At 41.2% G+C, this 23,992-nt stretch overlaps 1 protein-coding gene across 8 annotated transcripts in view; it reads left to right on the top strand.

Annotated features, from left to right (window-relative positions):
* LOC139117291 (atrial natriuretic peptide receptor 1-like) overlaps positions 1-23,992 on the top strand; it is a 135,895-nt gene that overhangs the window by 52,150 nt on the left and 59,753 nt on the right. For 2 of the 8 annotated variants that reach the window (XM_070680267.1, XM_070680266.1), the window contains exon 2: positions 23,041-23,919. In XM_070680267.1, coding sequence (XP_070536368.1) covers positions 23,217-23,919 — 703 coding nt within the window. In that variant the 5' untranslated portion in view covers positions 23,041-23,216. Of the gene's footprint in view, positions 1-9,293; positions 9,744-22,737; positions 22,896-23,040; positions 23,920-23,992 lie in introns of those variants that run through there. The other 6 variants (XM_070680268.1, XM_070680269.1, XM_070680264.1 and 3 more) reach the window with 5 other exon arrangements.

Raw genomic sequence — 23,992 nt, forward strand, 5'->3', positions numbered from 1 at the left:
ATCACATTTACGAAATCGAAGTCCAAAGTCAACTACGTCATTGTTAGAATAAGAGAGGTTTTCCATCACACGGGAGCATACCACCACAAATTTTGCAAAGATGGCGTTGCACTGGCATTGAAAAAGGGTGCATGGGAGCATGGGAACGCGGGCAGTTTCCCTCGCTATGGGTAGGAAATGCATTGAGCAAGACACACTTCCGGGTTCGCAAAAAAACGAGAATCCCATTTACGGGGCGCTCAAATATAACTATTTGCTGTGATACATAGCAGAGGCGTATATGTTTGTGATGCTGAGAATAACATCAGTAAATAAATGACGGGTTTTAAAAGTTGACGTTTTTTGCGATGAAACAGACTTCTGAAGGTAGCTCGCTTGGGGAACACGTCATCCCGGCCGCTGTCCGCTTTGACCCCAGTAATTCACACTGGTTTTGGTCGGCCCCAGGTACCCAAGTCACTTCGACCCCGTCACACTTTTGCCTACATGTCCACGGAAAAGCCGGACACTCTCGTCATACTCGTAGGGCTAGCTACATGCACTGCCGCGATGCCGATCGTATGCATTCCAAGGCCTATCCCGGAATTTGTTTCACAAACAACCTCAAAGGAGAGCAAACATACTTCTATGGACAATATATGACGAACACGTTTCTTGGCGAAGCAAAATCAAAACAGTGCAGAAGTACATGAAGTAGGTCATGGCCTTGGACTCTGTGCACGAACCTGATTGGACACTTCAATACCTTTGACCCAAAGTTATTATTCATCAGCACTTCCATGCCATGAGGCTAGGTAGAGAAACGTATGTACTCATTTCTGGCGATCGAGCAGCGAGGGAAACAATCAATTACCAAGGATAAAGCTAATTTGCTAAACGATATTTTATCTTGAATAGTGAGTTGAATGAGTAATAAAATATCATATTTTTAATGTTCAATACGAGGTTGAAACACGGAGGGACCGTGGTTGAAACCAGAGCTATCCAGCTGTAGCCAACCTGGACAAGCACATTTCACAGTAGCCCTGCGTACGATGCTGTGTGTTCCGCTACAGCTAATAGCCCCGCTCACCACAGCCCTGCAAAGACCCGTACGTAGAGTTGGTGACTTCAAATTCATTTTTGGACTTGACGTAAAAAGCCAAATTACTGCCGAAATTCAGCGTTCTTGGGCCCAAGTCGTATCCCTGCCTACCTCAGCTACTCGATCGCTTCCAAAAATGCCAGTCTTTTATTCTTTTTTCGTAAATAACCGTCGATGTCGGCAACTCTCTCGCTAGCCCTGCATACGTACGCAGTGTACGCTGTGTGTTAGGAACGCACACAGGGAATGCACAGCGTACACTGCGTACGTACGCAGGGCTAGCGAGAGAGTTGCCGACATCGACGGTTATTTACGAAAAAAGAATAAAAGACTGGCATTTTTGGAAGCGATCGAGTAGCTGAGGTAGGCAGGGATACGACTTGGGCCCAAGAACGCTGAATTTCGGCAGTAATTTGGCTTTTTACGTCAAGTCCAAAAATGGATTTGAAGTCACCAACTCTACGTACGGGTCTTTGCAGGGCTGTGGTGAGCGGGGCTATTAGCTGTAGCGGAACACACAGCATCGTACGCAGGGCTAATTTCACAGCGCCCTCAAACAGTCGATTGTTTTCACTTGTCATACGCGGCGTAACAGAAAAATTAAAACTTTCATAACTTCATTAATATCCAAGCCACGCCCACCAAAACCTTTTCAGTTCTAGCCATTTGAATTCTGAAGATGTCTACCAAATTTGACTGAAATACGTTCAGCCGTTTTTGAGAAAATGGACCAACAGACAGACAGACAGACAGACAGACAGACAGACATCGCTGCGACATATGCCCACGTGTTCACACGTGAGCAAAAAATACGGACACATCACGAGAATACGACGCGATATCGCCCTAACTTCGTGTAATAACCCTTTATCATACATGCATGCTTTGGTTATGACTGTTTTCCTACAGACGCTCCGAAATTAGCAACGAAATCAACTTGAAATCGACCTTGCTTCGTCCAGGCTGTACTTATAAAAAGTTGGTTGCTAAGGAGTGATGACAACCGTATCACTTCTTGATATTATTCCGCTATTGGGCCATTCCACTGCAAAGGAGGGTTTATGGAGCACTTTTACAGCAAACAATTTAAATATTACGATGCATGTCGACACAGGTTTTCACAATTTGAAGAAGATTTATCTTTAGTTTAAATTGACGGTGGATGTAAAACATAGGCGGAAGTTCACAAAATGGGTGTGTTTTCGTGTTTTAAAACATAACCTCATCCCTGCGTGACAGTTATGAGGCCGCCAAAATCGGGTCAAAATACTCGCGCCACGCTCAAACTCTTATCGAGTATGAACGAACAGCTTAGAGCACAGAGCAAGCAGCTCTACCACAGGCGACCCAATAGGTTCTGAGTTTTTCACACTGTTTTCTCTATCATTTTCTCTTCTTTCTTCATGCTCTGAATGATCGGAATAAATAAAATAAATGGTTTATATAACCTAACCTAGCCTCTGTGACTCTTTATTTATTTTACACTCCATTACAAGGACGTATATCTCTCATACACACATGCTGTAATTAATTAGTCAAAACAACTAATTATGCTAATCCGTGGACTTATCAGAGGTTGGTCAACATCGGAAAGATAGTGATGTTAATGAAAAAGGAGCCCGTTTTAGTAACCATTCCTATCTTTCGCGATGTTGACCAACCCGTAAAATCCCTGATAAGTCCACGGATTAGCATAATTAGTTGTGTTGACTAATTAATTACAGCATGTGTGTATGAGAGATATACGTCCTTGTAATGGAGTGTAAAATAAATAAAGAGTCACAGAGGCTAGGTTAGGTTATATAAATCATTTATTTTATTTATTCCGATCATTCAGAGCATGAAGAAAGAAGAGAAAATGATAGAGAAAACAGTGTGAAAAACTCAGAACCTATTGGGTCGCCTGTGGCTCTACGACATCTATGAATGCACATACAGTGGATATAATACCGTACCACTACCAGTCAGTTTATCTCGAAGAATTATACATGTTCCCAGGCGTCAAATATGCCGACTTTACCATCTCAGTAAGCGGATTAGTGAAAACATGAAGTGAGTACACTGTATAAGCTGTACTGTCGTAACTCGTTCGTGATTTTGTTGCTGTACGAATAAAAGTACATTAAAAAGGTATTTCCGTCTTCTCCTCGTATATTTTCCTTCCTGGCTTGCCTAAATAGAACTAAACTTCCTTTAACACCGAAGCGAAAGTTTGACTTTCCCTAGATGGCACATTGTATCTGAAACCCGCACCGCATCGGTGTCACCGGCCACCAGACACGATCATGACCTGTGAACTGACAGGTGCAAATCGGAAATATCATATGCACCTTCAACCTTGTCTGTCGCGAGTATTTTCAGTGCGGTTGGATTTTCATGGCTCATTTACGACTGTAAACGATGTAATTCACCGCCCAGATACTTTAAGCTCATCAAAAGGAAACTTGTCGTAAACCGATTCTATCATGATGCTCTGTCAACCGATTTCTTTACGTGTAATGATACTTCCATGGTGTAATCTTCAGCAGCGTAGATGACACGAAAACACTGCACCGTGCACCGCCACAGGACCGGCCGTGAATTGACAGGTGTCGGCAAATTATACAAATTCTCAATACGTTTGTTTGTATTTTTTGGTACTGTACTTGTGCCTAAGGGCAATGCCCATGAAGTGACTGCAAACAACAAAATTTTGACCATATAATCATAATGAAGTTTCGGATTGTCATTTGTCTTATTCGCTCAGCTGTTTTATATGTATATACCAACGAAGGCCATGCATACAGCGAAGGTCACGCGTCCGCGTCGCTGTAAGTAGTTCGGTTACAGTGAAAATGTAATTCGTATTTTCACTAGTTAAAATATGGGCTCATATCAGTACCGTCTGAACAATAGAAGAATGGCAATACAGGCATAGCATGTATGATAATACAACATATTTCCGAGTCGCCAAAATGTGTTTTTCACTCTCTCAAATGGCAATGGTCAATTTGTGTTGACTGATGTCCCGCACAAGGACGGTACTTCAAATTGTGTGTGCCAACCCCTGCCCCGTGTAATCACGGGCAAGTTCAAAAAACTGTCTGGAGTGCACTTCAGCGTGGATGTAGAAATGAGAAACCCTCGTCAACAGTGCCTTGTGTGTTGAATCAATAGCAACGATTCGCTGATCATGATCTTGTGATTAAAATAAATAGAAGAGCCCCGATGATATTACGGTAGATTGTTCCAACGGTTGTAAAATACAATTTTAACAAAGATTTAAAATATGTCAATTAGGGACGTACACATGAAGAACAATGGGCTTATGGGATATATCCATTACCTGCAACTTAATTTTTTCACGGCATTATGTATTTTATTTAGGAATGCTGCAAATGGAAATAATAATAACACTGCAAATAAAACAATTAGTTGTGCCAGCCGGGTTATGGAACTGATCTGCAGTGCCAGGTGTATTTTTATGATCGGTTAATTAACTTGTATAATTTCTCGAGGGACCATGTGAGTCATTCCTACCAGTATGAGTAAATCTGTGCAAATTCACTCGTTTTAATGTAGTGAGCGCGATTGTAATAATGTTGTAGCAATTTTTAAAATCTGACTCAATGTTTACATTTGTAAACGATAATTAGGGGTATGTTCAATTTTGTTAATTAATTCATGGTTAACCGGTGAACTCAACTGATATATTTTATATCTCGCAGTGACCACAACGTTGAGTATTTATGGTGAACAAACACTCACAATGACTATATACTCCAATGATTTGCAAATACTGCAGCTCAGTTGTTTGTCTGTGTTGAACATGGGACAGCCTCTAGGAATCTTTGACGGACAACCGTATACGAAGGTAGAGTGTACCTCGGGACATTTTATTGGCCATCGATATCTGACTTTTTAAAATATTATTCTTGTTTGGTGGTTGTGTGGACTCGTTTTTTAAGCCTCTGGAGTAAATGAAGTTTCCACCATCTGTCTTTGTTAAAATCAAAAACATATTCGTTACTTATTTACTCGTAAAGCGCCCTCAATGGGCTGATAACACCGTGTGTTTGCCATTTCTTTACTCAGACATAACTTCCCCTATACGCTGCTATGAACAACAGTTACTGTACTGTAGACCTAAAGCCCTGTTAGATACATCTTTCTTGCATTTTGCTTTCCATAAAATACCATCTTATCTTCGGAGAGATGTTTTACGTTCCCGTTATTGAGCCATTTTGTCTTTGAAAATGTCGCTATTTCAATCCTTGTTTTGGTGATGAATTTGGTCGATTGAATTCAGGGGCTGACGCGTATATTTGCAGTTCCAATCCGAACAATACTTGGTTGTTAAAATCTGAGTTGAACGTTAGTCGTTTGAAAAACGTTCTGTGGTCACACTACGGTAAGCATAATTACACACATAAGCCATCATATCAAAACAATGCAAAAAGATACAGCTTATGGGGCTTTATAACAAGTACAACGGACACTCTGAATCTTACATGTCGGTAGCTTGTTCCCAAACATCGCGTGGCAATTCCTCACTTGTTTTGATCGTGAAAGAGGACGTTGTTTTACAGTTTTATCGCGGAAAGTTGCGAGCAACCGCTCATGGACTAGTATTTTTGGTTTCGCTCATTTGTTGCTGTGGGTCCATAGCTGTGGTGTTTTCAGACGGGATTCCTGCCTTTTACGGGCGGTTTTGACTTTTCCGATTTTAACCCCGCCACCACAGCTATGGGATATTCCATAGACTAGCGTCCAAATCCGCCGCAAGCACCCTTTGCGCAAGTTTGCTCGACGATATTTCGAAAAATTTTCCATCCAAATTACAAATTGCCAACACTCATCGACAGCTTGGTTATTAGGGACTCACCAGACCAGAAATCCGCTCAAAATTCACTGAAATATCGCCTTTTTTCTAAGTTTGCGCGACATGACTACACGTAGACCGCCATTTTGCTAGCGTAAAACTGTTGGTCGAGGATCCCTGCAGTACGTCACTACAGTGACGTAGGGCCGTGACCTCTCAACTTCTAAACACAAACTGAGAGATTAATCGTGTGATATCGATGACCATCGTTCGTCTTATGGACATTCACAGTCTCACAAAACTGAAACCAAACTTTTACTTGGGGGAAAAAAGTTCAGTCCTAGGATCTATAATTATTCGTGGCGCGCCGCGCGGATGCTGGCCGTAAGTTAGTTTGTGTTCAGAAGTTGAGAGGTCACGGCCCTACGTCACTGTAGTGACGTACTGCAGGGATCCTCGACCAACAGTTTTACGCTAGCAAAATGGCGGTCTACGTGTAGTCATGTCGCGCAAACTTAGAAAAAAGGCGATATTTCAGTGAAATTTGAGCGGATTTCTGGTCTGGTGAGTCCCTAATAACCAAGCTGTCGATGAGTGTTGGCAATTTGTAATTTGGATGGAAAATTTTTCGAAATATCGTCGAGCAAACTTGCGCAAAGGGTGCTTGCGGCGGATTTGGACGCTAGTCTATGGAATATCCCATAGCTGTGGTGGCGGGGTTAAAAATCGGAAAAGTCAAAACCGGCCCGTAAAAGGCAGGAATCCCGTCTGAAAACACCACAGCTATGGACCCACAGCTAGCTCATTTGTTGCTGAGTCATCACAATCAAAATTCCATTATTAGAGGAAATGAATAATAATGTATTGCAGCACGGGTACACCTACCGATAAGACAAGCAAATATACCATTGAAACGTTATTTTACATTATTTTACTTTTTAAATCAAACTTTAAGCGATGTATTCATTGCTTAGATAAAGTTTGTGTGCGATGTATAGCGAGTATGTAAGTGCGAGTGCTCCATGAACTCTACAGCGTGTGGAGGGGTCGCAGTCAGAAATATTGTAACAACTTAGCCTGGTTATTCGGAACCACTCTTTTTGAGAATGGGATTTGGCCGAGTGGTTCTGTTCTGTTGCTTCTCCGCTAGGCGACCGGCTGCCGTATGTTTTGATATCGAAACCGATTGAAAACACCTTATTTAATGCTAAATGACTCAGCAAAAACGAAATGAGCGAAACCCAAAATAAACGAGTAGGTGTTTTGGCGGCAAAAGTTCATCAGTTTCAGTTTCGATGAGCGTATTGCTTTATTCTGTGACGTCAATAACTTTTCCCCCTTCTTCTTGTCGCGATCATCAACAATTGAATTCTTTCCGGAGAGTTTTACACAATGGCGGCTGTCAGTTAGGATTTCTGAACATAAAGACTTTTGAGGCAATTTACCTGCCTTATTATCAAAACTTTACTCTGAAAGATCGATTTTTTCCTTGATTATGGAATAGAATCGTCTTAAATTTTCCTTGCGCTAAGATCAGAAATTTCAGTCTATCGTATTTGCCGATTGTTGTAACTTGAGAACGCGCGCGTACCGTCATGATAGTCTACAAATTTCACAGATAGTTTCTTTTCCCTTCCGTGATCTAATATATATTATAGCCCAAACATGAGACTTTATTACATGCCTCTTATATCGAACGTCGTAAGGAGGGCAAATTGTCTCCTGCCCCGAGGGTACATAGTCCCTTGTTTGGGCTATAATGTTTTTATTACATGCCTCTCTTACACAGTTTTCACTCAAAATATTGAGGTTTATTGGCAAATGATAATCAAATGCTTTATTTCCATCTGAGACGAAAATCCGTTAAAAATGGAACGATTCCATCATCGAATGGCGTAATGATATATTTAAACTACTGTTATGCGGTTTATCAATGTTTTTGTGCAAAATTTCCCCAAAACCGGATTTCCTATGCAAAACATAAAATTTCGACATTTTTACATCAAAAAGTTGTCAAGTTGAAAGTAGTTCCGGTTCACTTTCAGTCCAATGATGATGCGGCCAGCGACGTCATCGACGAGTTACCATTGAATCATATAGAGCACGCGACGTTCGATATACGAGGCATGTAATAATGGCAGTTGCTTCATACAATCCGAAAAAGATTATGACACAGACGTCTATCAAAATTCAATTCCAATGTCTTCATCCTTCCGCCTACCCAGGAATTCACCTCTTTGATGTGATTGATATGACCCTGTACAAGTACAAAGCATTGACGTGTTTCTATTTCAATTTTGATATTTCGTCATATCTTTACAGGTAATACATATGTAATTCTGTAATAGGTTATATCCTTACTTTAGTCAATCAATAACAACTATTGCGACCCCTCCCTTATTATACAATTTGAACAATTTACTACTGCATATTTACTCTGCCCTGTACAATACGAAACGAAAGTAAATATACAACAAAGCAAATAGACTAGTTAAACAGACCGACAGACTGTTTATAGCAAACGGGGCATTATTCTTCTATAAGGGCGAACAAAAAAATTGTGCTGTTCCGATAACCCGACCTACCCTATTTTTTACCTGCCAACCCTAAACTTTTTAGAGCTACGTAAGCACGGAAGTAAAAAAAAGAAAGAAAAAACCCGTATAATCACGCGTGCGTTACTTGGCATTTGATTTTTGCTTGAACGAGGATGTCTTTTATGGTTTTTTTTTCCTTTTATATGTATGATACATTTTTCTGGAAATGTTGTGGCCAGTGTTTGACCGCCCTGAACCCCTGAAAAATGCATATTTAAAAATAAAAATATTTTGGAAAAAAAATTCCAGCCGACCTACCTACCCTAATTTTGAAAACCAAGTTATCGGAACAGCACAATTTAATTTTTTGGCCTTAGGATTACAGAGAGCAGGGTGGCGAACTCATGATAATTCGCCCACACTGTCGCCCAGAAAATATAAAAACTAGGATCCAACGATGCACACACGCTCATAACAACAACAAAGTTATCGAAGGATGCAATGCTCCCTGTTTTCTCTTTGTAGCTAACCAGGCTAATTTTATTTCGAAGTCGACCAGCGATCAGGAAGATAGATATTAACAAGACCGAAACTAACCGTCTGTTGGAGCCGATAATAAGGCTAAATATAGAAAATATGTTTCCGGTAAAGCGACCTACCCAATAAAAACCCCTCTGACCATAAACTTTTTTTTCGCATTTTAAAAAATCACAATTGATTTTGCCAATTCGTTTTCGACTGGTCACACCGAAATAAATGTAAAAAAATCAAAAAAGTTCCCGACAGACCTACCCTATTTCTATAAACGGAAACACAATATTTTTTATGTGTAGGTCTTTATACAAAGTCTTTAGGCACCAGGCGCCAGTTTACATAGAACCACGTAGGCTGTAAATTTTGCCAGCATCAAAGTGGGCCACGTAGGCTGTAATCTTTGCCAACATCACTGGGATATTTATAAAGTACAGGTAGTGTTTCAAAAGTGGACGTCCCTGCTCTGAGCATGCGTAATGACTGCAGGTGATCGCCTTCATAAAGCTCACCTTGTGCAATTTTAGTCTCAAGTTTGCGACTGTTTGGTACAAATCGATAGCTGCCCCGGGGAAGAGCGTTTCTTCCAAACCTGAGCTCCAAAAATTAGAACTTCCGTGCATATAATGTGGAAAGCGACTGTCTAGAATGTGACACGCCCGGGTGAACCAGGAACGATCGACGGTCGGAGTTTTAGAAGTCAAATCTGATATATTCCGCTGCTTTTGACGTTCATTGCTGATTGAGAGGGACGACGGAGAGGAGAAGACAACAATACTGGTAAAATAAGGTCAGTCTATCGGTGCATCAGATCACAAATAGGCGTTATTCATATCCCCGAGTGTGACGTTTAAATAATTGTAGGCGAAATCGTTTGACCTATACCAAAAGAACGTAAGACACTCACGCCCTGCGAAGGCAAGAAAATTTTCGAATGCATACAAGTGAGATTCGTTGTGTTTCAATAACACTGTAGAGTTACACTTCACGTTAAACATCACACCGTGGTCTCATCACCAAAGAATATTGTCGTAGAGAGCTTCTGTAGCGAAAACATAACGCTGTAGATGATAATCATTCAATTGGAACCAATTGTCGCCAGTGTTTGTTGTATCAGACCCAATTAGCACCACTCTTCTGCCGTTAAAGTCTCAGAACCTTTCGGCATTGCCAGTACTTCACAAGACCTTGCTCGAGGGTAGGGACCTTCAAACTCTCTAATTAAATGGACACCGGAGAAATACTCTATAGGGTCTGTTCCTACAACTCTGAAGCAAGGTTGCAGCAGATCGTCGCCTGGGAACGAACTTTAATATCTTCCGCGCGCTCTAATCCAGGTTTTGCAGCGGGAAAATGCAATTAATTGAATAGGAATGACAAAATTGGAGCTTTTCGTGTTTTAAAATCCAGAAATGTAATATAGTGAATTTTGGCAGGTATCATAAAATATGCAGCGACCGAACTGTCACGTGCCATGCGCGCCATAATAGCGTCAACAAGGCTGCATATATGTGGAGTCATATTTCACATTGCATTGACGAACGAAATATGTGGGTATCTCACAGGCTGCACGTGATCTATTTGAGTGCGGTCTTCATGTACGATCGTTTTAAATCAGTATCTAATGACGTAAATAAACATATTACATATTAAATGAAAAAGCTTGCTAAATATGAAAATTGTTGGGTTTTTTTACGCGGGCAATTCCGGTAACTCGATACACTTTGAAAAACTGGCGAGTATAACTTTTCCGGCTTCCCCTAAACAAACCCTGGAAGTCTGTCTATCTCTTGCAGGAAACGGGTTCAGATTACGCGTGCCGTACAATCTAAAAATGGCTACTTTGCGCGTGGCAAACTCGAGTTCGATCGGCGAAAAGACTGACAGCGCTAGCCTGCTTTAAAAAATGTTCTATGACAGAACCGGTACCATTCTGTAAATCACCAGAAGCTGCCGTAGCTGTAATGACTCTTGAAGCGTTTTCCAAAGCAGGTTGAAATTCGTCTCGTCAACGCACTCAACCTGTGAGTGATTAATTTAATAAAAGTCTGGACTAGAATACAGTTTCCAACAACAACATTGCTTGTGGTCGGCCAGGCTCCGTGCACCCTATTGTTTCTATTCCAACATACTTTAGGTGACAGAAGAGGAAAGTGTGCGTTTTCTGAAACGAAAGTAATGACAAGTCACAGATACTGTTGCTTTAATTATCCTTGGCCTGATCACCAATAGATTTTTAAAAACCCTCACCGCAAAACGTCTGGCGACATTTACTATATTTGCCAAGTGTTTATGTTGTTAAGTTTCTGTGTGTGGATGTTGTGACAGAATGATTGGCAACGTTGGTTTTTGCAATCGTTACCACGAAGTCACCAGCTAGCATGCCATATGGTCGTTCGCTTACGGGCGTCACGTAAGCTTAAGCCTCGCAGGCGCAGGCTTGGTCGCAAAGTCAGCATCACGGCTCCAATCTTCCCGCCATACACAGTCATTTTGGTGATCTTTCAAACTATCTCGACATTATCCCTTCAACATGAACATGGCATTGCACATGACCCAGCATATTCTGCTCAAAATCACTGTTTTGCAAAGGTTCGTTCAATTTTCATTAATTTGTTGACCCAAGATTAAAATATTCTTTGGGTTCAACTTTTAGTAAGACAAGCAGTGGCAAGTTGGGTGAGAAACAAGTGTATATTTAAGCAAATTCATGCAAATCAACCTATTTTCTGGCTTCCTTTTTTCTCCCGTTTCAAACATTTCGACCAAATTAACTCCACTCTGACTGGGCATACAAAAGTTTGTGAAATTTTCGCATTTTGTTCTTTAGGTACTATATAACAACGACAATTTTGCTTTGCAATGAAGTTCTTACATTTTGAATAAGAATCATTTCAATTTTGCTTATCATGATTTTAATCAGTTTTTTGAATGCCAGTCTTTCAACCCTTGCCATTTAGAATGAAAATAGATAATGCAAAACAAAATTGTCGCTTTTTCTACATATTCTCTAGTTTTAAATGAGATATAAAATTTCATGAGGTTGTATCAAGATTTTACCTAAATTAATTTTAATCATTAATACCAAAATTGAGGTTTTCTACCCTAAAACGTACCCCTTCATCCTTCAAGTAAACTATTGCTACCATACTAAACTTAAGATTTAAACTCTAGAAAATATATATAGTATGAGGTGGTAGGGGTTTCATGCCATCTTTGATAAGAAATATTGCTTTGAGTAGCGCCATCTTAAACGTTGGCAATCATCCTTGCGTCTACAATACAAGACCCATACTCCTCGAAGGAATGAAATTTAATTTCTGACATGCGTCGATGTCAAATTGTGACTTTAAACCTCATTTATTTTAAAAAACTTAAGATTTGTATAGCTTTTGGGGCTGGTTTCTTGCCTCAGACCAGGCAGGGTCTCGAATTTAATTAACCTGATTTTTGTGCCAACTTCGGTGTAATCAGTGCCTCGAGGTCGTCGCCAAGGTTACCGCTTTCCAGTACCAGATGTTTTTCACCCCATTTAGCGATAAGCATGAAAACGAGACGGTGTGAACGTGTGACCTTGCATCCGATGGTGGAGTTGCTAAACCGGACGTCGAGACGGCGCACGTTTGTCTAATGGACGTAGTTCACTGGCATTGGCGAATCATCAAAACTATATTCGATGCGTGGAGAGAGAGAGAGAGAGAGAGAGAGAGAGAGAGAGAGAGAGAGAGAGAGAGAGATGTTAATTGAATTGTTGCCGATCAGGGAGCAGAAAACTATGCAATTTCAATTCTTAACCCCTGATACGACAGAGATCATTTGAAAAGACTTTGATTCAAAGACTAACAGCTCTGAAAGCTTACAACGTCTTGGTCATTTTGCAAAAAGAACGGAAGCTTTTCAGTACAATCGAAAAAATGTCAATTGTAATAGCGAGTACGTCAAGCGTGGAAACGGCGGGCCGTCTCATCATGCCATGGACACGTTTTTCGAATTCTCTACAAATTTTCGAATTTGTCAGCAGAGTTGATTTGACATCAGCCTGTCAGCCGCCCTCCCATTCATATTCACAACGAGTCATTGACCCATAGTTGCCTTGTCGACTAGTTTCCTCACCACAGACAACAAACTCAAAGATTACATTTCTGAGTTACAAAATTTTACTTAAGGACTGGCGAATGTGACACTGAGAATTCCTTGGAAAGCCACTTCTACTGTTGCTGTTTCTGCAAAATTGCTCACGTAGCTACGTTTGAAGAAATTCAACAATAACAATATGATCATCACGTTATTTTTTAGAAAACCTTTATTAAACGTTGGTGCCTATGAATGGTACACATTTGTTGTAACAATGTTGACTTGGAATTTTTTATTCAAATGTTTGGATGACGTCTGTACGTTGCATTACAGCTAGAAAATTACCCCTACATTTTCATATTGATTTTGATAAAAAATTAAAACGGTGAATCTGGAAATCGTCAATTCAACTAAATGACATGACTATGCATTTTTTTATTCTACTGTGTAAATAACTTCTGTACATTGCATTATAACTAGAAGATGACCAGTACATTTTGATATTGATTTTTGATGAATAATTAAAATGGTGAATCTGGAAATCATCAATTCGACCCAATATCATTTTCAACTTTTGGTGTCCATACATAATTATTGTTGTGGAGGTAAGGTGAAATCTGATGATGAAAAAAAGATGATTGTTCCATTTTCCTCGAGTTTGCAAGGAAAATATTGGAAACTTCCCCGCCGCCATCATTTGTTGTTGATCAACCCACACAGCAAACCGTTGATCCACAATTGACCCTTGAGCGTTTTCGACATTGCTAAGCTTAACGCAGGCTCTCTAGTGCGCCCTCCTGCGATGAAATCGAATGGTGCTCACCCCGCCGGCGCCATCAAGATGTGTAATTAACAAAATTACAGTCCATCAAAATACTTTGTAATTGGTTCGGAAGAGCGATTTTCTCTTAAGTTCTTAATACTAGAATGTCTGAAACAAATTGAAACACAAGTAAAAAGGGAATTCACTCATAATAGCGTCGCTAGATTACACTTATCTCTCGCCGGAGCGACAGTTGCGATGACTGTTACCGGGAGTTTAGCGCCTTTTCAAAAATTTATCTTCAATCAAGAACAAGTAGGGGTGACACTGTAGACATTTAGAGACAACGTGTCTTGAGACTCTAATAAATACTAAAGATCCAACGGTCCCCGTTACAAAACGACCATGTGTTATGAAACTAGTCACTGTTAAGTGCACCACTGATCGGGTAGCGGGAGTTAATCTTTTAAATTTCAACAAGTCATATTACTCAAGATCTTGCGACTTCGGCGCCTATTACATGCACGTATCCAAAAAGAATAATCAAAATTTCACGCCCCGCTTTCAATTCTACAACGTAGGACTGTGAAAAATCGCAATGAAATGGGGGATTTCCGATCTCATGACATCACTTGATAATAACGGCCCTCATTATGTTTTAAAAAGTCTGAGGAAAGTCGATAAACATATAGGTTATGATAATATAGCTTACAATATATTTTAGAGTTCATAGCGCAGTCAGTCTCTTCCTAACCTACTTATTTTCGATGTTTCAAAACGATGTGCAGCGGTTTCAAAACGATGTACAGCGCCCCCAAAGGTCTCAGAGCGTCAAATCGAACGGAGAAGAGTTAATTTTGACCATCATTTGCCGTTATCAGCAATGTTGTCGGACAGACCATAGAGCTACCAAAAGACAGACTATTCAGTTGGCAAGGATAATGAAATGTGCCTTGACTTGTTTCGTAAGACTAAGAGTTTGAATTCAGCTAATAGGCATCAAAGTACTCGTTTGAGAATGATAAAGAGTTACGTTTTGTACGTTCACATTAGCCAAAAAAGACTAGGCCCTTGTCCTAGCCAGGTTCGTGGCCGACCTAAAAAACAGGTGTGAACGGTTCTGGCCGGCCACTGTCCGGACAATTTCTGTCCTAGTCGAGAGGGGTGGTTTGTGACCGACCCAGGTCTCTGGCCAAGCAGTAAACAGCGTATGTGAACGCGTTTTGTCCGACTCAGGTCCCAGTTGACGCCCTCTGTAGTTGACATGCAGTGTAGTCTTTGACCTATTCGACGATTCAGTATTATTTTAGACATGGCGAGTCGAGGAGTCAACTGGGCTACGGAAGAAATCAAGTGTCTTTTAGGCATTTGGAACGAAGATATGGTGAAAAATCTGATGGACGGCACGTCAAGGGATCGAATCGCCTACAATATCATCTCACAGCGTTTGTAATAAAGGGAAAGCGGCTGCACACATCGCCTACACTATTTTTTCGTTCTCTGTGTTTGTGTTTGATTTTGTGTGTTTGGCTATTGGTGTAGATATAAGCCATGGCGAGACGTAGCCGTAATCTGGCTGTCGAATGACAGGGTGATCCTTTGACCCGGCCTTTGACGCTACGTTCGAAACCAGTGTGTGGTTTCTTCCTCAGTCGCTTTTCTTTGGAGATTGCTCTCCTTAGATTTATGTTTCACTGTTCGTGGTTCGTGGTTCGCGATAATTGTTGGTACACCCAAGCCCCAATATACTTAGGGAAACCGCTGGGAATATACCTACATCGCAAAGAGATTAGCTGGCAGCACTATCGCTATGTGCATGAAGTTTGGCAGATCATCTTTCAGTCTATTTATCAAAACACCGTTGGGTGTCTCATAAAGTAGAGGCCGTTCATTTTGCATGACCGATAAATTACTGAAGTAAAGCATTGACTTTCTATGAAGTTAAATTGCTTTTGCCTACATGTATGTGTATCACCACGTCTGCGGTAAATGTCATTGATTTCCTATTTTCCTGAAGTTTTCTTGACCGTTTTGTACGAATGACAATTAACTCGCACTTTCTCCAACTTGAACAGCCAAGAATCAACTCGCCCGAAACCAATTCGCCCGTTGTTTGAGATTTACACGTTCTACCGCGTACCTATGCACCCTCCGTTGTCGATTTAGTCTAGTAGAGGGTAGAATCGAGACTGATTTTATTGGAACAAAAATATTTCGCTTGATTGACTAACACAGCCAAATTTTAAGCATTTTCTTCAATTTTAGAAAATAAGTCATCGCCTTTCCTTGACATTTCCGTTTCGTTTGAAAATGCTCTGTCCCCATAGTCGGTGTGAACGCTAAGGTTTGGCCGTACTGACTGAGATATGGCTCCTTCTTTAGCTATATTTTCAGAGTTTCGAAAAGATGTCGCCAACTATTCCTTTCAGTGCACACTGCAGGTCTGTCTACGTTTGCAGGAAAAGCTATCGTTGCCTTCCCAACAAATTGAATTCGGGCCGGTTGTATCGGGCCAGTTGGAATGAGTTGGGTTCTGAGTCATGAGTGGTTTGAAAAGGTACCAGTTTTGCACTGGGTATATCAGAAGCGAAAGGAAGGTTATCAACAGCATCGATGAAATGCCTTTTTTCTCACCGTGTTTTCTCATTTCTCTGTATTTTTTCAGTGATGACAATTTGAAAATAGTAATTTCGTGTCCGCTGATCGTGACGATTTGATAGCTCTCAGAATTCGAAGTACGAAACGTCAGTGCCTCCGGGCCATGCCAGGCCGCGGGAGACAAGACAACACATTTTCAAACTTTGAGTCATGCCAAGTTTACTTTCTCGATTGGATACGTTGAGGTCAAAATACGAACTTTGCCATCGATTAACGATTAAAAACTATGGCATTTCAGCATTCTTTGAAATTTATGATATGACTGTCCTTTTCCGTTTTATATTTCTTGAGAAAACTCTACTATGTGCCCACTTTAGTCCGATACCCCCCCCCCCTGAATAATGATATTATCCGTATGACGCATCCAAATAAATGTGACTGAACAGTGACGTATGTCTGCTTGTGTCATGTCAAGGCCGAGACTCGCACAGGGTGTACTACGAGACGACATCGACTTTGCCTCTAAGCCGAGGTTGTCAGAAATATATCCGAGAAAAAAAGGTCTTCTTCGAAACCACGAAAGCCGTCGATGAAAACTGGAGAGGTTTATCTAGCTGACAGTTGAAGATTGTACGTGACAAATTCCCGCCACGCCGCGGACCAGCAGCAACGACTATCCACACAATAATTTCAACTTGATAATCAGCTCATACATGGAACCGTCAGAAACCCAAACTTTTGTCTGTATTACTTGTAGTTCTCACAGAATTTCGCTACGACATGTCGGATAACAGAACCTCGAAGCCTGGAAGTTTTACAAGTAGTAACTTTTTAGAAACTACATCGGTGCACGGCCGATAAAATACGGGTTACTTACACAACTGTCTATTCTCACTGTCACTCTAAGAATACGCATCTACTTTAAAGCGGTCGGTCGGCAAATCGGTTTCTTCGAAACGAGATTATAAATTTAGAGACTTTGAATTTCACTCAAGGAAGCCGTCCGTTTGATGGAAAATTGTCGAAGTACATGCTTGAGGTAAGATGACATATCGCTCGATGGGTGTTAAATGTGAAAAGGTTCATGTTGTACATCATATAGAAAAACTACGCACATTGTAAACCTCGACGTAAACTGATCACTTTATGAAAATAAAAGTTAAAAATACGGATTTCACCTCAATGCCGGACGCAAATTACAGTTTTTGTGAGACAGTGGTAATGACGGCATTTATGATGACAACGCCTGTACAACGAAACGAAGTCAAAGTCATGACAGTACCTATCGTTTTCTCTCCTGCACTTTTTCTTCAGGAAAAGTCTGTCGAATTTGGTTGCTTCAACATGTTCCCTAGGCAATGGAATTTACCACAGCAATTCAACAAAAACTGGCAAAAGCAATGTAACTTTACTTGTAAAACTTAATCCTTTAATGTACCATCGTTCACGCTATATGAACGGCTTCTGCAATAGTGTTTTGTCTAGGGGACACCGCATACGCACCCCGCAGTGTTTTCAATAAACAAACTGCAAGATGATCTGGTGCACTAGCAATACATACTGTTGCTAATTAATTTGCGATATAGGGATATTCGCAGCGGTTTCCTTAATTATTGTCAGTGTTTTGTTCGTCTAGCAAGGAGGCTAGAATACTTATGTTTTGGTCAGTTTGTTGTGTTTCATTGTGTTCGGTCGTTCTCTAAGATTATGTACTTGTGCATTTATGAGTGTGTCGCCAATTTTTGGATTTCTTTTGTAAGGGATGATCGGTTTCATCGTGAATAAATTATTTAGTGTTTGGTCTTTTTCTATTTCTTCCCAGTTCTTCAGGAGTGCTTGTTTGATGTCTTTTGTTTTGATGTATGGACTATATTTGGTAGCAAATATCAATTTATTTGTGTTGTTGTTGTGCGTTTTTAAATGTGTTCTTCGTGTAGCGTAATTTGTTTCCGCATTGATGTTTGATATTTCTTGTTGTGGATATTCTCGCAGTAATAGCTTTTCATTAAATGTTTTGACTTTGTTGTTGAAGTCTTCTTCATTGTTACATGTCCTCATGTACCTTAATGTTTCGCCTTTGATTAGGCCCTTGAAGGTTGATTTTGGATGACATGATTTTCTATGTAGGAACTGGAATGTATCTGATGAATGTATTTTGACCTGTATAAGGTCAACGGTCGGCTAGACGCTACCAAATGATCTAGGCTAGGACAGCGTTGAACGTAATGTGAACGCGGACAAAAGATTAGCTTATCTTCTCACATTCTGCCGGATTAGTTCTGGCCGGCCCTGGGCCTAGATGTGAACCCCATAAAAGAGTTACGTTTTGTCCCTGTCTCAATAGTGTTAATTACACGTGAACGAGGCGATCAGAACGTTGGAGGAGGGCTTATTGATGTCGGCGACTATTCATTGACAGAGATATTCTTTGTAAGCTCGTCTGCACTTGAAAAGGGTTTATTAAAACGTGCATCTTCTATCGACTGGAGTCGACTCCCATTAGTTAAAAACAACACGGCTGCGACTTATTACATCAGAGGACAGCGAAATCAAAAGGAGCTGGAGTCGAGAGTCACTTTGCGTCGCCGGAGAACGAACGTTGTCATGTTAAGTTGAAACGATGCCGATGGCAGTATGCACAGGTCAACCTGCGCAACGATTGTGGTGCGAGTCGGCGGCATAGATAGATCCCATGATTGCTGCCTGTGGTCTTCCGAAATCTGCAGAGCATGTGCAGTGAGAATCTCTCTGCATCGACGGAGGTTGTTGACTCAATTGTACGCGAATTACTCCAGTTTTTCCGTGCTTCGAGTCAAGCTTTATGACCAAACATCGACAGCAGACATCTGAACTGCTTCCAGGTAGGCTGGTGTGTGCGCTGAGACATAAATATTGTCAACGGTGAATGTAAGCCCTTCGCAATTGACTTTCAAAGGACTTTCTTGTCTTGCGCATACATAGATTCAAATAGCTGCATATTCATTCTTAGACCACTAGCAGAGTTTCTACAAATGCATGTCACACGTAACTCCCATCATATGAAGGAATTCACAACAAAAACATGATGGGTCACCACTCATTACACCGTAGAATCAGGTCTTCTGTGCATTGTTAGACTTATACGTTTGCTTGCAGCCACCAAACAATCGTGTATGAAAAGATTTCAGGGAACATCAGCAACGAATTGGTCTGGATATTATTTCTATAAGGAATTAGGTACTGGCTCGGGAAGGGTTTAGAATCGCGCTTAGTTTCTTCCACGCTTCATCGATGGCGGTTCTAGTTAATTTAGTATTTTTCCCATTTTTATTTTTTGCTACTTCTTTCTGAATTTGTTGTTCGACATTTTGAAGCTAGATACACCCTGAGATAGTTAACGCACCTGCGCACTTTTATTAAATGAGTGGTCGACGTCTAATCGTCTATATAGCATAGATCGTTAATGGTAATATTGAAGATGATATGAAATGTTGATAATAATAATGATTAATTATCATCATAGTCAAATACTTTTATCATTATTATTATTGCTGTAGTCGCTTAGAAATATTAATATCTTGATCGTCTCTATCGTCTCAACATCACTGGAAGCACATGACACTTGTAGATTTTCAATCAACGACAACCAAAAATATATGTCGTAAGTAGACTTACATTAAGGATTACCCCTTGCTGCAATGCAGCTACGCAAAGTATAGAACGCCGCACAAGAAAGTTCCCAGCTAGTGACTGACCCATGCCTGTCACATTGTTTCAATCTCTCGTGGACAATACCCTTGACTGTACAGGTCCACCTCAGTCACGTCGGATACACGGGAAAATTATCGGATTAAGACTTACTCCTCCCGATGGCTCTCGCTAGCTACAGCCCATGCAATATGTCGTCATTCACGTTTAGAGCACCCTGAAATATAGACTTAATTTCGTGTTCTCATCCAGACATTTTTGTAAATTTTGCGAGGTAATTCTACATTACTGAGACATCTTCTGTTAAAAAGCATCATTTAAAAGGGAAATTAGGGTTCATAGACAATTAAAAAATGGTCACTGAAACTCGGGATTGAAGACATCTGATTTTTAGTTATCTGTTTCGATCAAGTTTTATTGTACCAGAAAATTCTCGCTACTTATCACACGTCTCATCGATGGTGAAATAAAAGACATAACGGACAAACTAATTCTTATTCTGATCAGATCAACTCATTAATTATGGTAGTGAAATTGATCAAGGATGAGTGAACGCGCATCAACAGTTAGGTCTATAATGGATGTAATATATGAACGTCGTCGTACATTCTATTTTATGCGTGCATGCACATATGCATATATATGTTCAGCATGCACGTAAAAACGCCAAAAATATTCTGTCTGCTGCGTAACTCTTTCTCACCGACTAATCTGTGCAATAACTTTTGTATGAAGTATAGGTGGCAAATTGCGTACCTGGTTCTATTGCAGTTATTTCTCGCGAGACCAGATCGTCATTTTGTTGCTCATCGGCGTATATCAGAGGGCTTTCAAAATGGTGTTGATGCGTGCATCCAGTAACTCTCCTTTCAGTTCGCTGACTCGGACACATTAACACCTAGTATAAAACATCTCATCGCTTAAAACATCAAGTTTACCTGACAACTGTGACGGAAGGTTATTCAAGTGAATGCACAGCGTACGGGCAAGTGAGCCAAGAGAATTCATTAGAACAGAAAACACAATTCATCGAGGTACAAAAGAACTATAAGATTTATGTATACATCGGCGATCGTGTAATTGGTTTGTGTGTTCGCCTGACTGGGTCGAACGACCTGCACACTTCCTAATTGAGAGAGATCGTTATCTCCTCTGACGTGTAATCAGCCGAAAATGCGTTCGTTGATCCAGCGGGATTTCTAACTGACGAGCGAGATCTTGTCCCACTCTGTGTATCCTCAGCCGAATATGAGATCACAAAAAAGTCAATTGGTGCGTGATGGATGACATCTGATATTATTCTGGCCGTTTAGCACATGTTGTTCTATTTTACAAGTGTTAATGTATTTCTTATCGGCCGCGCGAGGTCTGCGCTGCTACTCGGATTAATAACAGAGATACGGTTATTGGTGAAAATTGATGGATGGTCGTCGGATCACCAGGATGTAACGTGGCTGTCATGCTAAACGATGCGCAGACGAAACCTCTCATACCAGAAATAGAGATGGCCGTGCCTGAAAACGTAACTTTTTTTCCGGGGAATATGATGGAAAAATGGCGGTTTTATTTTTGCTAGGATCTCAAAGTCGATCTGAGTGTGTCAAATTTTGAATCATGTATGGAATATATAATCGTGGAAGAATCATTATACAATGTTCTTTTTTTAAAGAGTAATTACAGGTAATGGAATAAATTTCTGTAAGGCTGTATGGCTCTCGTAATTATAACATGAAAATGCAATCCATGGGATGGATCGGACCTCATTTGCATTACATACCGATGTTAAATAAGAAAATTTATACAGCCTAAAGGAAAATTACCGCAAAGTAAGAGCAACATTACTGATCGGGCTGTATTACGGCTACGGGCGCGTCATTTGTAAATCATCATTGTGATGGATGTTATCAACTATAAAGCTAAGGGTAAAATGCTTTTTCTTGACGTGACATTAGTTTGTATAGCCAGGTCAGCAAGGTGGGCAGGGCAGCATTTCATGTTTGTTCATCTGTCCTATGTGTAACTCATCCACTGTTTGACTGACTACAGGGAATAGCAGCGCACGTACATAAAACCGGCGCGCCGAGCCCAATCGACGTCCATCCTATACCGTGGTTCTGAATTCTCCGCCTTTTCACAAGAGAGTAATTAAAAAGTGTACCGTCGGAGACATTAATTAAAACAACAGAAAGCGATCAAGATAAATGACGGCAAGATAAGGTCACAGTCTGTCATTTGTGGAGAAATTTTTCATGGAATTATTGAAGCTTGAACGAAAAATTTGTCCGCAGACTACATCACGATTTGCATGTGTGTATGTGTGTCCGATTCGCATCCACAATGGTGTAACGCACTTCTGTGTTTGATGATTATACGATTTGCGCCACCAGGAAGCACAACGTCAAACCGGCAAGTCTACATGTGGGAGTGTCGGTGATTGTAAGCGTTTCACAAACGTCAAATCATTGGCGCGCCCGCTTCATCATTTTCCACGATTATAAATCATAATTCAGCGAAAACGTCCTTTCCACTGGCCCCACGTGACCGTAAAGGGTCCATGCCTCTTAACGATCTCTGTATTCGGCCCCGCCCCATTTAGATCACGTGTTCTCTCGTTACTGGTCTAATTTAGCAATTATCCGTGAGCTGAAGTTGAAATCTCACCGTGGACGCTTTCGTTGAGGACTATTAACGGCTTACTATTCGAGCGCTGACGGCTGCTTTCTCATTATGCTGGCGCGTCAGCTGATGGGCAATCCGTTAATAATCTTCGCCTCTGTGGGACGACGCCACAACAGCACAACTGCTGTGTGATACACACAGGTACTATGTTGTCTGCTCAAAAGAGCATAATTTACAAAAATGGTATTCGGTTTTAATATTATTTCATTATTTTCTAATTTGCTGGCTTGATTTTCTCTTTCTGTCTGTCTGTCTGTCTGTCTGTCTGTCTGTCTGTCTTTTCTAGGATTCTTAACGATTCGTGTTTTCCGGTTCGGATCCAGGTGCTACTAGAATGAGGGCAGGACCTTTGTCAACATCGTAAGAGTATATAGCCGCCTCGGTGCCGCCGTCAAATTTGGAAACAAACTTCAGTAAAAGTCTGAAAATGCACAGAGACTGCTGACACAGACAGCGAATGCGATGAATTGCAGATTTAGAACTCTACTGGAACTCGTTCTGGTGTTACAGTCGCTATCGTTCGCTTCGGGAAAAGAATTCCACCTGGGCCTGCTGCTTCCGTGGGATGGTTTCTGGGGAGTTGGTCCCTTCGTGGCGGGCGCCGTCAACGTAGCACTGGACGACATACACAGGGAAACCGCCTTCTCGGCCATACACGGCGGCGGGCATAACATCACCTACACGTGGCGGAACGACGAGTGCATCGCAAGCCTAGGGCTGTGGCACACCATTGATCTGTGGTCAAAGAAATTTGAAGGGAGGAGCATCGACGCCTTCATCGGGTCGGGATGCAGTGTAGTGTGCGAGCCAACCGGCCTGCTGACGGCACAGTGGCAGCTCCCGCACGTGTCCTGGGGAGCGGCAAGCAAGTTGCTGAGCGACAAGGGACTCTATCCGACGTTCGCTAGGACTGTAGCCCCGTACACCAAACTGACAGGCTTTTTCGTGTCCATCCTGCGACACTATAATTGGACGCACGTAGCGATTCTCACATCGAACGAGAACCTCTGGAAGAGCGCCGCCCTGGTGATTCGAGACGAGCTGACGGAAGAGGGATTTGTCGTGTCCGCCTTCGAAGAATTCAGCCCCGGTCATGAAGACTTTACCCAAGAAGATAGTGAGAGGCAACGCCGAGCGGTTGACAACGCAGCCAAAGTGTCGAGAGGTAAGCGTATATATTCATATAAATATGTTCACACATACATATAGGCCTATATAATCTTGCATTTATGTTTCAT

This window comes from Ptychodera flava, chromosome 18, assembly GCF_041260155.1.
Source record: "Ptychodera flava strain L36383 chromosome 18, AS_Pfla_20210202, whole genome shotgun sequence".
Classification (NCBI taxonomy): Eukaryota; Metazoa; Hemichordata; class Enteropneusta; family Ptychoderidae; genus Ptychodera; species Ptychodera flava.